This window comes from Neltuma alba, unplaced genomic scaffold, assembly GCF_004799145.2.
Source record: "Neltuma alba isolate B1F8T4 unplaced genomic scaffold, ASM479914v2 tig00010059_pilon, whole genome shotgun sequence".
Classification (NCBI taxonomy): Eukaryota; Viridiplantae; Streptophyta; class Magnoliopsida; order Fabales; family Fabaceae; genus Neltuma; species Neltuma alba.
Window position 1 is genome coordinate 10,404 of NW_021635018.1, and position 15,936 is coordinate 26,339.

The 15,936-nt window shown below is 37.7% G+C and overlaps 1 protein-coding gene across 1 annotated transcript; it reads left to right on the forward strand.

Moving 5' to 3' along the window:
• Window positions 1-5,318: 5,318 nt before the first annotated feature.
• On the forward strand, window positions 5,319-15,704 carry LOC114754062 (uncharacterized; the record flags this gene model as incomplete). Its single annotated transcript, XM_028942797.1, has 10 exons — window positions 5,319-6,422; window positions 6,819-7,067; window positions 7,515-8,146; window positions 8,279-9,049; window positions 9,203-9,539; window positions 11,487-12,590; window positions 12,987-13,232; window positions 13,680-14,311; window positions 14,444-15,214; window positions 15,368-15,704. Coding segments are annotated over 10 exons (6,183 nt in total), but the record flags the coding sequence as incomplete, so codon positions are not given.
• Window positions 15,705-15,936: the final 232 nt, after the last annotated feature.

The following is a 15,936-nucleotide window of genomic DNA, read 5'->3' on the forward strand; positions in this document are numbered from 1 at the left end:
ACTATAAAGCAAATTGCGAATGAACCTTTTGATAAGTACTTGGCAAGGTATATTAAATTATCTAGGTATGAATGACAAGCGCTGGTTTACGAAAAAGATGATCAAGGGGCTAAAGCCAGAATTGAGAGAGAAGGTGACCCCGAGACAACTGAAATTTTTCAATAAGGTAGTAGAAGTCTTTCGTATCACTAAGAATAGCCAGAATCATACTGAGCTAGCCAGAGCAACCCCATAAGCTGAGAAGCCAGGGGCAAGAATGGGACAGGAAGGTTCCTCCTTTGGTAGTAGCTGAAAAAGGAAGAGATTTAATTGGAGTAGGAAGTTAAGGCGAGAAGCCCAATAAAGAGGAATTGATAGCATACAATATGGAGGTCATGAAGCCGAAGTAGTACTCATCCAATTAGAGGCCCAACAAGCCCTCCAGAGCATTCAGGAAATTTATAACTCAAGAATGCTTACATGGAGGAGGACATGGATCATTCCTTGGATGATGACATGGACACGTGCGGAGCTTAATGTGACATATGGAAGGCCACCCCGAAAGCCACCATGGCATATGAGTCGTTGGAGTATAAATACTTGGACCTTGAGAAAGACAAGAACATGTGTTCTAAGAGCCCAAAAGGAGCATTTGAAGCCAATTCTTATGTTATTAAAAGGCCCAACATAATTATATGTGCCCGGAGGAGTCCATTAGAGCTATAATCTTTTAAATTGGGGCCCAAATGCATTGTTTTATGGACCATGGGAGTTCCAGAACGTGATTCAACCATATTCAAGCCCCAATGGGTGTCTTAAAGGCCCATACATGCTTATGGACGTGAATAGCAATTATGAAGATCTATTTGGGAGGTCCAAGAAGCATCAAGAAGGCGTCTTTATGTATTAGTTATGGTTTAATTTCGTTTTTTAAGTTTCCATTTTTATTTGCATTAAATAAGGCCTTTTGGTCAAAGATTGCATAAGAATATTTTAGGTTAGTTTCCTATTTTTAGGTAGAAGCCTTTTCCTTCAAGAAAAGGTAATTTCCTATTTCCTTTAGCCTTAATTGGTGCCAACCAAGATAGTCAATCATCATTAAGGCACATTTATGGCATTTATGACCTAGGGTTTTTTGATTCTAGATTGTTCTTTTGCTGCCTATATAAGGCTACGTTTTTGTAATTGGGGATCAGATTTGAATGAATGAATTTTAGAGAATTTTATTTCTCTTGAGTGAGCTTTGCTTGCCGCCTCGTATTCTCGTGGGAGTACTCGATGTATCAAGGACTGATCATCCTTGTGGTGTCTCCATGGCTAGGGTTGTAAGAGACAGGTTCTGTTAAGGTCCTACCTTCGATCGTTCGTCTAGTTTCCTAACTTGTTTCTAGCCGATCCGTATCCGTTCCTTATATCATTAAAATACCAAATGATATAAGGAACGGATACGGATCGGCTAGAAACAAGTTAGGAAACTAGACGAACGATCGAAGGTAGGACCTTAACAGAACCTGTCTCTTACAACCCTAGCCATGGAGACACCACAAGGATGATCAGTCCTTGATACAGTCGAGTACTCCCACGAGAATACGAGGCGGCAAGCAAAGCTCACTCAAGAGAAATAAAATTCTCTAAAATTCATTCATTCAAATCTGATCCCCAATTACAAAAACGTAGCCTTATATAGGCAGCAAAAGAACAATCTAGAATCAAAAAACCCTAGGTCATAAATGCCATAAATGTGCCTTAATGATGATTGACTATCTTGGTTGGCACCAATTAAGGCTAAAGGAAATAGGAAATTACCTTTTCTTGAAGGAAAAGGCTTCTACCTAAAAATAGGAAACTAACCTAAAATATTCTTATGCAATCTTTGACCAAAAGGCCTTATTTAATGCAAATAAAAATGGAAACTTAAAAAACGAAATTAAACCATAACTAATACATAAAGACGCCTTCTTGATGCTTCTTGGACCTCCCAAATAGATCTTCATAATTGCTATTCACGTCCATAAGCATGTATGGGCCTTTAAGACACCCATTGGGGCTTGAATATGGTTGAATCACGTTCTGGAACTCCCATGGTCCATAAAACAATGCATTTGGGCCCCAATTTAAAAGATTATAGCTCTAATGGACTCCTCCGGGCACATATAATTATGTTGGGCCTTTTAATAACATAAGAATTGGCTTCAAATGCTCCTTTTGGGCTCTTAGAACACATGTTCTTGTCTTTCTCAAGGTCCAAGTATTTATACTCCAACGACTCATATGCCATGGTGGCTTTCGGGGTGGCCTTCCATATGTCACATTAAGCTCCGCACGTGTCCATGTCATCATCCAAGGAATGATCCATGTCCTCCTCCATGTAAGCATTCTTGAGTTATAAATTTCCTGAATGCTCTGGAGGGCTTGTTGGGCCTCTAATTGGATGAGTACTACTTCGGCTTCATGACCTCCATATTGTATGCTATCAGGAATGGAGAATGTCCGTCAGGGAGCAGATAATGTTCACCAAGGAAAGGAATGCAAACGTTGTGGCCATAATAACGGAGATAGGCCGTGCACGATGGGTCAGAGCATATGCTTCAGATGCAGACGACTTGGACAGTTTGCTAGGGAGCCCTCATAAGGTGCCAACAGCACAGGTAGACCTCAGGCTCAAGGCAGAGGGTGTTTGTCCTCAATCGGAAAGAGGATCGTAAGTCGACCGAGATGATCCAAGGTACGATTACTATGAATGGCTACTGTGTGGATGCTTTGTTTGACTCAGGTACCAGCCACTCCTTTATATCATATGATTGTGCTAGGTACTTAGGTCTTGCTGTCGACACATTGCTGTATGATTTGTGTGTTTCCACTCCTATCAAAATAAAAATTTTAACTTTGGTTGGTTGTTTAAATTGTGTTGTCCAGTATGCCCACTATTGCACTATGTTAGACCTAATATGCATGCCTTTTTGTGATATTGATATTGTCCTTGGTTTGAACTGGTTGTCCTCCTAAAATGTCCTCCTTGATTATCAAAACAAAACATTGATCCTTCCTACCTGAGAGTTAACCCCTACGGCAGAAGTGAAATTGAATGTGATTTCGAAGGCTCAAATTGATGGGTGGTTGAGACAGGGTTGCCAGGGTTATATACGGTGTTCTTCTTAGTGAAGGCAGAGACAGAAGAAGGAATTTTGGACATCCCGATGGTCTAGGAATTCCTCGAGGTATTTCTGATAGAAATTAGCGGATTACCCCCTGAAAGGGAAATAGAATTCACTATTAACCTTGATGCGATACAGCAAGCTAACTCCTCAACTTCCAATGATCCATTGCAAATCCCAACTGGACCAATCACAAGAGCAAGAGCTAAAAGAATTAAGGAAGCTTTGAGTGGGCTAGTGCAAGACACCTTGACAAAGCAAATGGCATTTATTGGAGTATCAAATCTGGATAAAAATGCTGAGGATGTCACTAATGTCATTTGGGCTGAAAATGGAGCTACTGATCATATCTTGGGCTTGGAGACTTCAATTTAAGGAGCTTGGATCAAGTACAACACATGAGAAGACTCATTTGGGCCTAATTAATCATATTTTGGGCTTGATATGCTGATTATATTTCATTAAATGCATTTGTGCGAAAATTCATAATTAGTTGGCAGATTTGACTTTTGAATTTCCAAGTTACCTAAATCAAGTCCTTATGAATTTATTATGTTTTGATTTTCTAGATTGCATTTAATGCTTTTTAGGTCAGATCTTGAATGTATCCTCTATAAGATATTGTAACCCTCATTTTGGGAGCAGATTTGGAATTTTGAATGAAAACTTGCATTTTGCAATTTCTGATTGAGAGGAGTTCTCTCTAGGGTTCTTCATTGAACTAACAGACTTATCAAGGCTTGATCAATCTTGTGGCGTCTTTCAACACTTCGGGTCCTTGTTCTTCCGTGTTCAAGGGTTCAAGTAGATCACCAGACCTTTGTTTACGTTCTTGGGGTGCGTATATTCAGATCGGTTGTGGGTTCGTGGGATTTTTCCCTTGTGGGTTCTCACCATCTTGGTATCAGAGCTTTGGATCTAAACTCAGGTCATATTTTTCTGTTAGTTTACCTTCATTTTCGTTCTTCATTTGGTGCCTTTTCTTGTGTCTGTTCGTCTTCTGCGTTTCTGTTCATCACCGAAATTGTCATCCTTGTCCATTCACTTTTCCGTTGAGTTTTGTGAAGTTTAATAGGTCATTTTCATAGTTCGGAATCCCTTCTTTCGTCTCGTTTTGGTTTCATCTAAATCCGACTTTTGTAGGGCAAGTTATACCCATTTGAAAAGGACGCGTTTTCTGGAATTTCTGGGTTCAGATTGCTTGTTCTGTTTTGTTTATGGTATTTTTGTGATTTTCCTTGCATTATTCAGTGAAAAAAAAAAGAAAAGAAAAGGGAAAAGACAAGAAAAAAAAAAAGGAAAAAAAAAAGGTACCCAAAAAGAAAGGGACAGAAAAAAAAAAAAAAGAAATTATAGTGCTGGCAGTGTTTTGAGCAAATCATCTTCATATCCAAATTCTATTTTGGCTTTTGCAATACTTGTGTCAATTGAGTTTCTGACTTTTCTTGAAGGTCCATATTCAATACTCTTAATTTCTCAAAGTTCCTAAGTGTTGGCTGATTCTGCATATTGTGATTGCTTTGTTTAAATTGTTTAGTTCTTTAAAGAGCCTCAAGAGGGATTTCAGAGTGGAAAAAGGCAAGAGTGATATACCTCAATTTAAAAGCCAAGTTTGAGTGAAACACGAGTGTTGAGTGTCATTCTTGAGGGAAACACGTGAGGAACTTTACTTCACTAACATAATTAATTTTCCTTGAAGTCACAATGTCTAATGCAGATGGGACATCTGGTGGTAGTGGAAATCCAATGAATATTGAAGACACCCTTAGGGCAATGCAGCAACATTTTCAACGGATGAATGTGGTTTATGGAGAGATAAGGGATAGAATGGATAGACAAGATGAAAGGATTGTAAATCTGCAAAGAGCCCAACCTAAACCTAGAAGGCATGGAAGGCAAAGGGAGGTTTCTATGGATGACTTTGAATCTGAAAATAACAAAGTTGGTGGTAGTGAGGATGAAGTCAATTCTGAATCTGAAGTTGAACTGATAAGGAATAGGCATAGAGGGGATAGGTATGGGAGAAGATATGGGAGAAATAACCCAAGGGAGAGAGATAGAGTAGATGGGAACCTTGGGAGCATCAAAATGAAGATACCATCATTCCAAGGTAGAAATGATCCTGAAGCCTACTTAGAGTGGGAAAAGAAAATAGAAATGATCTTTGAGTGTCATAATTATTCTGAAGCTAAAAAGGTGAAGTTGGCAGCAATAGAATTCACTGATTATGCCATTGTTTGGTGGGATAAATTGGGTATTAATAGGAGGAATAATGGAGAGAGGCCTGTAACAACTTGGAGCGAAATGAAAGCTCTAATGAAGAAGAGATTTGTTCCCAACCATTATTTTAGAGAGCTTTATCAAAAGTTGCAGACCCTTACACAAGGTCCTAGGAGTGTAGAGGAGTACAATAAGGAGATGGAATTGGCCATGATAAGAGCTAATGTGCAAGAAGATAGAGAAGCAACAATGGCCCGATTTCTAAGTGGGTTGAACAAAGATATAGCTGATATAGTTGAATTGCATCATTATGTAGAACTAGAAGACATGGTGCATATGGCTATTAAGGTGGAAAAGCAACTCAAGCGAAAAGGTGCTTCAAAATTTCATTCTGGATCAACTTCTTCTTTCAAACAGAATTGGAAGAAAGGAGAAAAAGCTATCCAAAAGGAGACCACTAGAGGCAAAGAAGAAGCTTCATCAAAGAGCAAAGGTAAATCTGATTCCCAAACTTCTAGAAATAGGGATATAAAATGTTTCAAGTGTTTGGGTACAGGTCATATTGCTTCTCAATGCCCCAACAAGAGAGTTATGATTCTGAAAAATAATGAAGTTGTGACTGAAAGTGAGAGTGAAAGTGATGACTCCATGCCCCTACTTGAAGATGCTAGTGATGATGGGATTGAGTATGCTGTGGAAGGAGAATGCCTTGTGGTTAGAAGAGCCTTGAATTGTCAAGTGAAGGAAGATGAGTTGAATGAGCAAAGGGAAAATATTTTCCATACTCGCTGCCTCATTAATAACAAGGTATGTAGTTTGATAATTGATGGTGGGAGTGTTACAAATGTTGCAAGCACTACAATGGTTGAGAAATTACATTTGCCCACTGTTAGACACCCTAGACCATACAAGCTGCAATGGCTGAATGAATGTGGGGAGATTAAAGTTGATAAGCAAGTTCTTGTTTCTTTTTCAATTGGGAAGTATTGTGATGAAGTATTATGTGATGTTGTTCCTATGCATGCTGGACATATACTTTTGGGAAGACCTTGGGAATTTGATAGAAAGGTAAAGAAAGATGGGCTTACAAATAGATATTCTTTTGTAATGAACAACAGACCCATTACTCTTGTACCATTGACCCCAAAGCAAGTGTATGAGGATCAACTTAAGATGAAAAAAGAGAGAGATAAAAAAGAGAGTGATATGAAAAATGTGAGAGAGACATCAAAAAGAAATGGGAGTGAAAAGGAGAGAAAAGATGAGAGTTCAAAAAAAGAATTTCAGAAAAAAAATGAAGAGAGAAAAGAGAAAAAGAAATTGAGTTTTTATGCAAAAGAAAGTGAAGTGAGGAATGCCTTTTTGGCTGAACAACATTTGCTTCTCCTTGTTTACAAGGAATCCTTTTTGGATACTAATGACATTAACTCTTCCTTTCCAAGTGTTGTTAGTTCTTTATTGCAGGAATATGTTGATGTGTTCCCAGAGGAGATTCCACCTGGATTACCACCCATTAGAGGAATTGAGCATCAAATTGATTTCATTCCAGGAGCAACAATTCCTAATAGGCCAGCCTATAGAAGCAATCCAGAAGAGACAAAGGAACTTCAAAGGCAAGTGGAAGAGCTCATGGCAAGGGGATATGTTAGAGAAAGCTTGAGTCCTTGTGCTGTTCCGGTACTTTTGGTCCCAAAGAAAGATGGAACTTGGAGGATGTGCATTGATTGCAGAGCTGTGAATAACATCACTATAAAGTATCGCCATCCCATTCCTAGATTAGATGATATGCTTGATGAATTGCATGGTTCTATTGTCTTTTCTAAGATTGATTTGAAATCTGGATACCATCAAATTAGAATGAGGGAAGGGGATGAATGGAAAACTGCTTTCAAAACAAAACATGGTTTGTATGAATGGTTAGTTATGCCATTTGGGTTAACTAATGCACCTAGTACTTTCATGAGATTAATGAATCATGTTTTGCGTGCTTTCATTGGGAAATTTGTTGTGGTTTATTTTGATGACATTCTGATTTACAGCAAGAATCTTGATGAGCATTTGAATCATTTGCATTGTGTGCTTGATGTTTTGAGAAAGGAAAAATTGTTTGCAAATATGAAGAAGTGTGATTTTTGTATGGATAAAATTGTTTTTCTTGGCTTTGTGGTGAGTGCTAAAGGAATAGAAGTTGATGAAGAAAAGATAAGAGCTATTAAAGAATGGCCAACACCTAAAAGCATAACTGAGGTGAGAAGCTTTCATGGTTTGGCTAGTTTTTATAGGCGCTTTGTCAAAGATTTTAGCACACTTGCTGCACCACTCACTGAAGTTATTAAAAAGTCTGTTGGTTTTAAATGGGATAAAGAACAAGATGTTGCATTCATTAGGCTTAAGGATAAATTGTGTTCTGCACCTGTATTAGTATTGCCTAACTTTAACAAAACTTTTGAGATTGAATGTGATGCATCTGGAGTTGGAATAGGAGCTGTTTTGATGCAGGAAGGAAAGCCAATTGCTTATTTTAGTGAAAAGTTGAATGGAGCAGCCTTGAAGTATCCAACATATGACAAGGAGCTCTATGCACTTAAAAGAGCATTAGAGAATTGGCAACACTACCTTTGGCCTAAACAATTTGTAATTCATACTGATCATCAATCTTTGAAGCACATTAAGGGTCAAGGTAAGCTGAACAAGAGACATGCAAGGTGGCTGGAATTTATTGAGACATTTCCGTATGTCATCAGATACAAGAAAGGTAAAGAAAATGTGGTGGCTGATGCATTGTCAAGAAGGTATACTCTTCTTACTACTCTAAATGCTAGGTTGCTTGGTTTTGAATATATCAAGGAATTGTATGCCATTGATGCTGATTTTGCTGAAGTGTTTCTTGCTTGTGAAAAGAAAGCATTTGAAAAGTTTTATAGGATTGATGGGTACTTGTTTAAAGAAAACAGATTGTGTGTGCCTCAATGTTCTTTGCGAGAATTACTTGTGAGAGAAGCACATGGGGGAGGATTAATGGGTCACTTTGGTGTGAAAAAGACTTTGGATGTTTTGCATGAACATTTCTTTTGGCCTAAAATGAAACGTGATGTGGAAAGAATCTGTGCTAAATGCATAACTTGTAAAAAGGCTAAATCTAGAGTCTTGCCACATGGTTTGTACACCCCATTACCTGTGCCTAGTGAACCTTGGGTAGATATATCAATGGATTTTATTTTGGGTTTACCTAGGTCAAGAAAGGGTATGGATTCCATATTTGTGGTTGTCGATAGATTTTCTAAAATGGCACATTTCATTGCTTGCCATAAAACTGATGATGCCACATACATTGCTGATTTGTTCTTTAAGGAAATTGTAAGACTTCATGGTGTTCCTAAAAGTATTGTTTCTGATAGGGATACAAAATTCTTGAGTCATTTTTGGAGGATTTTGTGGGGTAAGCTGGGTACTAAATTATTGTTTTCTACTGCTTGTCATCCACAAACTGATGGACAAACTGAGGTAGTTAATAGAACTTTAACTCAATTGCTTAGAACTGTGATTCAAAAGAACTTGAAGAATTGGGAAAATTGCTTGTCATTCATTGAATTTGCTTACAATAGGAGTGTGCACTCATCTACTGATTATTCTCCTTTTGAAATAGTGTATGGTTTTAATCCACTAACTCCCTTGGATTTATTACCATTGCCTATTGATGAGAGGGCCAGTCTTGATGGGACAAAAAAAGCTGAAACAGTGAAACAACTTCATCAAAAAGTGAAACAACAAATTGAAAAGAAAAATGAGCAATATGCATCCAAGGCTAACAAAGGAAGAAGGCGTGTTCTCTTTGAACCTGGTGATTGGGTGTGGGTGCATATGAGGAAAGAAAGATTTCCAGCTCAAAGAAAGTCCAAATTAGCTCCAAGAGGAGATGGTCCATTTCAAGTGCTTGAAAGAATCAATGACAATGCTTACAAAATTGATTTACTTGGTAAGTATAATGTTAGTGCTACTTTCAATGTGGCTGATTTATCTCCTTTTGATGCAGGTGATGATTCGAGGTCGAATCCTTTTGAGGAGAGGGGGAATGATGCGATACAGCAAGCTAACTCCTCAACTTCCAATGATCCATTGCAAATCCCAACTGGACCAATCACAAGAGCAAGAGCTAAAAGAATTAAGGAAGCTTTGAGTGGGCTAGTGCAAGACACCTTGACAAAGCAAATGGCATTTATTGGAGTATCAAATCTGGATAAAAATGCTGAGGATGTCACTAATGTCATTTGGGCTGAAAATGGAGCTACTGATCATATCTTGGGCTTGGAGACTTCAATTTAAGGAGCTTGGATCAAGTACAACACATGAGAAGACTCATTTGGGCCTAATTAATCATATTTTGGGCTTGATATGCTGATTATATTTCATTAAATGCATTTGTGCGAAAATTCATAATTAGTTGGCAGATTTGACTTTTGAATTTCCAAGTTACCTAAATCAAGTCCTTATGAATTTATTATGTTTTGATTTTCTAGATTGCATTTAATGCTTTTTAGGTCAGATCTTGAATGTATCCTCTATAAGATATTGTAACCCTCATTTTGGGAGGAGATTTGGAATTTTGAATGAAAACTTGCATTTTGCAATTTCTGATTGAGAGGAGTTCTCTCTAGGGTTCTTCATTGAACTAACAGACTTATCAAGGCTTGATCAATCTTGTGGCGTCTTTCAACACTTCGGGTCCTTGTTCTTCCGTGTTCAAGGGTTCAAGTAGATCACCAGACCTTTGTTTACGTTCTTGGGGTGCGTATATTCAGATCGGTTGTGGGTTCGTGGGATTTTTCCCTTGTGGGTTCTCACCATCTTGGTATCAGAGCTTTGGATCTAAACTCAGGTCATATTTTTCTGTTAGTTTACCTTCATTTTCGTTCTTCATTTGGTGCCTTTTCTTGTGTCTGTTCGTCTTCTGCGTTTCTGTTCATCACCGAAATTGTCATCCTTGTCCATTCACTTTTCCGTTGAGTTTTGTGAAGTTTAATAGGTCATTTTCATAGTTCGGAATCCCTTCTTTCGTCTCGTTTTGGTTTCATCTAAATCCGACTTTTGTAGGGCAAGTTATACCCATTTGAAAAGGACGCGTTTTCTGGAATTTCTGGGTTCAGATTGCTTGTTCTGTTTTGTTTATGGTATTTTTGTGATTTTCCTTGCATTATTCAGTGAAAAAAAAAAGAAAAGAAAAGGGAAAAGACAAGAAAAAAAAAGGAAAAAAAAAAGGTACCCAAAAAGAAAGGGACAGAAAAAAAAAACGAAAAGAAATTATAGTGCTGGCAGTGTTTTGAGCAAATCATCTTCATATCCAAATTCTATTTTGGCTTTTGCAATACTTGTGTCAATTGAGTTTCTGACTTTTCTTGAAGGTCCATATTCAATACTCTTAATTTCTCAAAGTTCCTAAGTGTTGGCTGATTCTGCATATTGTGATTGCTTTGTTTAAATTGTTTAGTTCTTTAAAGAGCCTCAAGAGGGATTTCAGAGTGGAAAAAGGCAAGAGTGATATACCTCAATTTAAAAGCCAAGTTTGAGTGAAACACGAGTGTTGAGTGTCATTCTTGAGGGAAACACGTGAGGAACTTTACTTCACTAACATAATTAATTTTCCTTGAAGTCACAATGTCTAATGCAGATGGGACATCTGGTGGTAGTGGAAATCCAATGAATATTGAAGACACCCTTAGGGCAATGCAGCAACATTTTCAACGGATGAATGTGGTTTATGGAGAGATAAGGGATAGAATGGATAGACAAGATGAAAGGATTGTAAATCTGCAAAGAGCCCAACCTAAACCTAGAAGGCATGGAAGGCAAAGGGAGGTTTCTATGGATGACTTTGAATCTGAAAATAACAAAGTTGGTGGTAGTGAGGATGAAGTCAATTCTGAATCTGAAGTTGAACTGATAAGGAATAGGCATAGAGGGGATAGGTATGGGAGAAGATATGGGAGAAATAACCCAAGGGAGAGAGATAGAGTAGATGGGAACCTTGGGAGCATCAAAATGAAGATACCATCATTCCAAGGTAGAAATGATCCTGAAGCCTACTTAGAGTGGGAAAAGAAAATAGAAATGATCTTTGAGTGTCATAATTATTCTGAAGCTAAAAAGGTGAAGTTGGCAGCAATAGAATTCACTGATTATGCCATTGTTTGGTGGGATAAATTGGGTATTAATAGGAGGAATAATGGAGAGAGGCCTGTAACAACTTGGAGCGAAATGAAAGCTCTAATGAAGAAGAGATTTGTTCCCAACCATTATTTTAGAGAGCTTTATCAAAAGTTGCAGACCCTTACACAAGGTCCTAGGAGTGTAGAGGAGTACAATAAGGAGATGGAATTGGCCATGATAAGAGCTAATGTGCAAGAAGATAGAGAAGCAACAATGGCCCGATTTCTAAGTGGGTTGAACAAAGATATAGCTGATATAGTTGAATTGCATCATTATGTAGAACTAGAAGACATGGTGCATATGGCTATTAAGGTGGAAAAGCAACTCAAGCGAAAAGGTGCTTCAAAATTTCATTCTGGATCAACTTCTTCTTTCAAACAGAATTGGAAGAAAGGAGAAAAAGCTATCCAAAAGGAGACCACTAGAGGCAAAGAAGAAGCTTCATCAAAGAGCAAAGGTAAATCTGATTCCCAAACTTCTAGAAATAGGGATATAAAATGTTTCAAGTGTTTGGGTACAGGTCATATTGCTTCTCAATGCCCCAACAAGAGAGTTATGATTCTGAAAAATAATGAAGTTGTGACTGAAAGTGAGAGTGAAAGTGATGACTCCATGCCCCTACTTGAAGATGCTAGTGATGATGGGATTGAGTATGCTGTGGAAGGAGAATGCCTTGTGGTTAGAAGAGCCTTGAATTGTCAAGTGAAGGAAGATGAGTTGAATGAGCAAAGGGAAAATATTTTCCATACTCGCTGCCTCATTAATAACAAGGTATGTAGTTTGATAATTGATGGTGGGAGTGTTACAAATGTTGCAAGCACTACAATGGTTGAGAAATTACATTTGCCCACTGTTAGACACCCTAGACCATACAAGCTGCAATGGCTGAATGAATGTGGGGAGATTAAAGTTGATAAGCAAGTTCTTGTTTCTTTTTCAATTGGGAAGTATTGTGATGAAGTATTATGTGATGTTGTTCCTATGCATGCTGGACATATACTTTTGGGAAGACCTTGGGAATTTGATAGAAAGGTAAAGAAAGATGGGCTTACAAATAGATATTCTTTTGTAATGAACAACAGACCCATTACTCTTGTACCATTGACCCCAAAGCAAGTGTATGAGGATCAACTTAAGATGAAAAAAGAGAGAGATAAAAAAGAGAGTGATATGAAAAATGTGAGAGAGACATCAAAAAGAAATGGGAGTGAAAAGGAGAGAAAAGATGAGAGTTCAAAAAAAGAATTTCAGAAAAAAAATGAAGAGAGAAAAGAGAAAAAGAAATTGAGTTTTTATGCAAAAGAAAGTGAAGTGAGGAATGCCTTTTTGGCTGAACAACATTTGCTTCTCCTTGTTTACAAGGAATCCTTTTTGGATACTAATGACATTAACTCTTCCTTTCCAAGTGTTGTTAGTTCTTTATTGCAGGAATATGTTGATGTGTTCCCAGAGGAGATTCCACCTGGATTACCACCCATTAGAGGAATTGAGCATCAAATTGATTTCATTCCAGGAGCAACAATTCCTAATAGGCCAGCCTATAGCAATCCAGAAGAGACAAAGGAACTTCAAAGGCAAGTGGAAGAGCTCATGGCAAGGGGATATGTTAGAGAAAGCTTGAGTCCTTGTGCTGTTCCGGTACTTTTGGTCCCAAAGAAAGATGGAACTTGGAGGATGTGCATTGATTGCAGAGCTGTGAATAACATCACTATAAAGTATCGCCATCCCATTCCTAGATTAGATGATATGCTTGATGAATTGCATGGTTCTATTGTCTTTTCTAAGATTGATTTGAAATCTGGATACCATCAAATTAGAATGAGGGAAGGGGATGAATGGAAAACTGCTTTCAAAACAAAACATGGTTTGTATGAATGGTTAGTTATGCCATTTGGGTTAACTAATGCACCTAGTACTTTCATGAGATTAATGAATCATGTTTTGCGTGCTTTCATTGGGAAATTTGTTGTGGTTTATTTTGATGACATTCTGATTTACAGCAAGAATCTTGATGAGCATTTGAATCATTTGCATTGTGTGCTTGATGTTTTGAGAAAGGAAAAATTGTTTGCAAATATGAAGAAGTGTGATTTTTGTATGGATAAAATTGTTTTTCTTGGCTTTGTGGTGAGTGCTAAAGGAATAGAAGTTGATGAAGAAAAGATAAGAGCTATTAAAGAATGGCCAACACCTAAAAGCATAACTGAGGTGAGAAGCTTTCATGGTTTGGCTAGTTTTTATAGGCGCTTTGTCAAAGATTTTAGCACACTTGCTGCACCACTCACTGAAGTTATTAAAAAGTCTGTTGGTTTTAAATGGGATAAAGAACAAGATGTTGCATTCATTAGGCTTAAGGATAAATTGTGTTCTGCACCTGTATTAGTATTGCCTAACTTTAACAAAACTTTTGAGATTGAATGTGATGCATCTGGAGTTGGAATAGGAGCTGTTTTGATGCAGGAAGGAAAGCCAATTGCTTATTTTAGTGAAAAGTTGAATGGAGCAGCCTTGAAGTATCCAACATATGACAAGGAGCTCTATGCACTTAAAAGAGCATTAGAGAATTGGCAACACTACCTTTGGCCTAAACAATTTGTAATTCATACTGATCATCAATCTTTGAAGCACATTAAGGGTCAAGGTAAGCTGAACAAGAGACATGCAAGGTGGCTGGAATTTATTGAGACATTTCCGTATGTCATCAGATACAAGAAAGGTAAAGAAAATGTGGTGGCTGATGCATTGTCAAGAAGGTATACTCTTCTTACTACTCTAAATGCTAGGTTGCTTGGTTTTGAATATATCAAGGAATTGTATGCCATTGATGCTGATTTTGCTGAAGTGTTTCTTGCTTGTGAAAAGAAAGCATTTGAAAAGTTTTATAGGATTGATGGGTACTTGTTTAAAGAAAACAGATTGTGTGTGCCTCAATGTTCTTTGCGAGAATTACTTGTGAGAGAAGCACATGGGGGAGGATTAATGGGTCACTTTGGTGTGAAAAAGACTTTGGATGTTTTGCATGAACATTTCTTTTGGCCTAAAATGAAACGTGATGTGGAAAGAATCTGTGCTAAATGCATAACTTGTAAAAAGGCTAAATCTAGAGTCTTGCCACATGGTTTGTACACCCCATTACCTGTGCCTAGTGAACCTTGGGTAGATATATCAATGGATTTTATTTTGGGTTTACCTAGGTCAAGAAAGGGTATGGATTCCATATTTGTGGTTGTCGATAGATTTTCTAAAATGGCACATTTCATTGCTTGCCATAAAACTGATGATGCCACATACATTGCTGATTTGTTCTTTAAGGAAATTGTAAGACTTCATGGTGTTCCTAAAAGTATTGTTTCTGATAGGGATACAAAATTCTTGAGTCATTTTTGGAGGATTTTGTGGGGTAAGCTGGGTACTAAATTATTGTTTTCTACTGCTTGTCATCCACAAACTGATGGACAAACTGAGGTAGTTAATAGAACTTTAACTCAATTGCTTAGAACTGTGATTCAAAAGAACTTGAAGAATTGGGAAAATTGCTTGTCATTCATTGAATTTGCTTACAATAGGAGTGTGCACTCATCTACTGATTATTCTCCTTTTGAAATAGTGTATGGTTTTAATCCACTAACTCCCTTGGATTTATTACCATTGCCTATTGATGAGAGGGCCAGTCTTGATGGGACAAAAAAAGCTGAAACAGTGAAACAACTTCATCAAAAAGTGAAACAACAAATTGAAAAGAAAAATGAGCAATATGCATCCAAGGCTAACAAAGGAAGAAGGCGTGTTCTCTTTGAACCTGGTGATTGGGTGTGGGTGCATATGAGGAAAGAAAGATTTCCAGCTCAAAGAAAGTCCAAATTAGCTCCAAGAGGAGATGGTCCATTTCAAGTGCTTGAAAGAATCAATGACAATGCTTACAAAATTGATTTACTTGGTAAGTATAATGTTAGTGCTACTTTCAATGTGGCTGATTTATCTCCTTTTGATGCAGGTGATGATTCGAGGTCGAATCCTTTTGAGGAGAGGGGGAATGATGCGATACAGCAAGCTAACTCCTCAACTTCCAATGATCCATTGCAAATCCCAACTGGACCAATCACAAGAGCAAGAGCTAAAAGAATTAAGGAAGCTTTGAGTGGGCTAGTGCAAGACACCTTGACAAAGCAAATGGCATTTATTGGAGTATCAAATCTGGATAAAAATGCTGAGGATGTCACTAATGTCATTTGGGCTGAAAATGGAGCTACTGATCATATCTTGGGCTTGGAGACTTCAATTTAAGGAGCTTGGATCAAGTACAACACATGAGAAGACTCATTTGGGCCTAATTAATCATATTTTGGGCTTGATATGCTGATTATATTTCATTAAATGC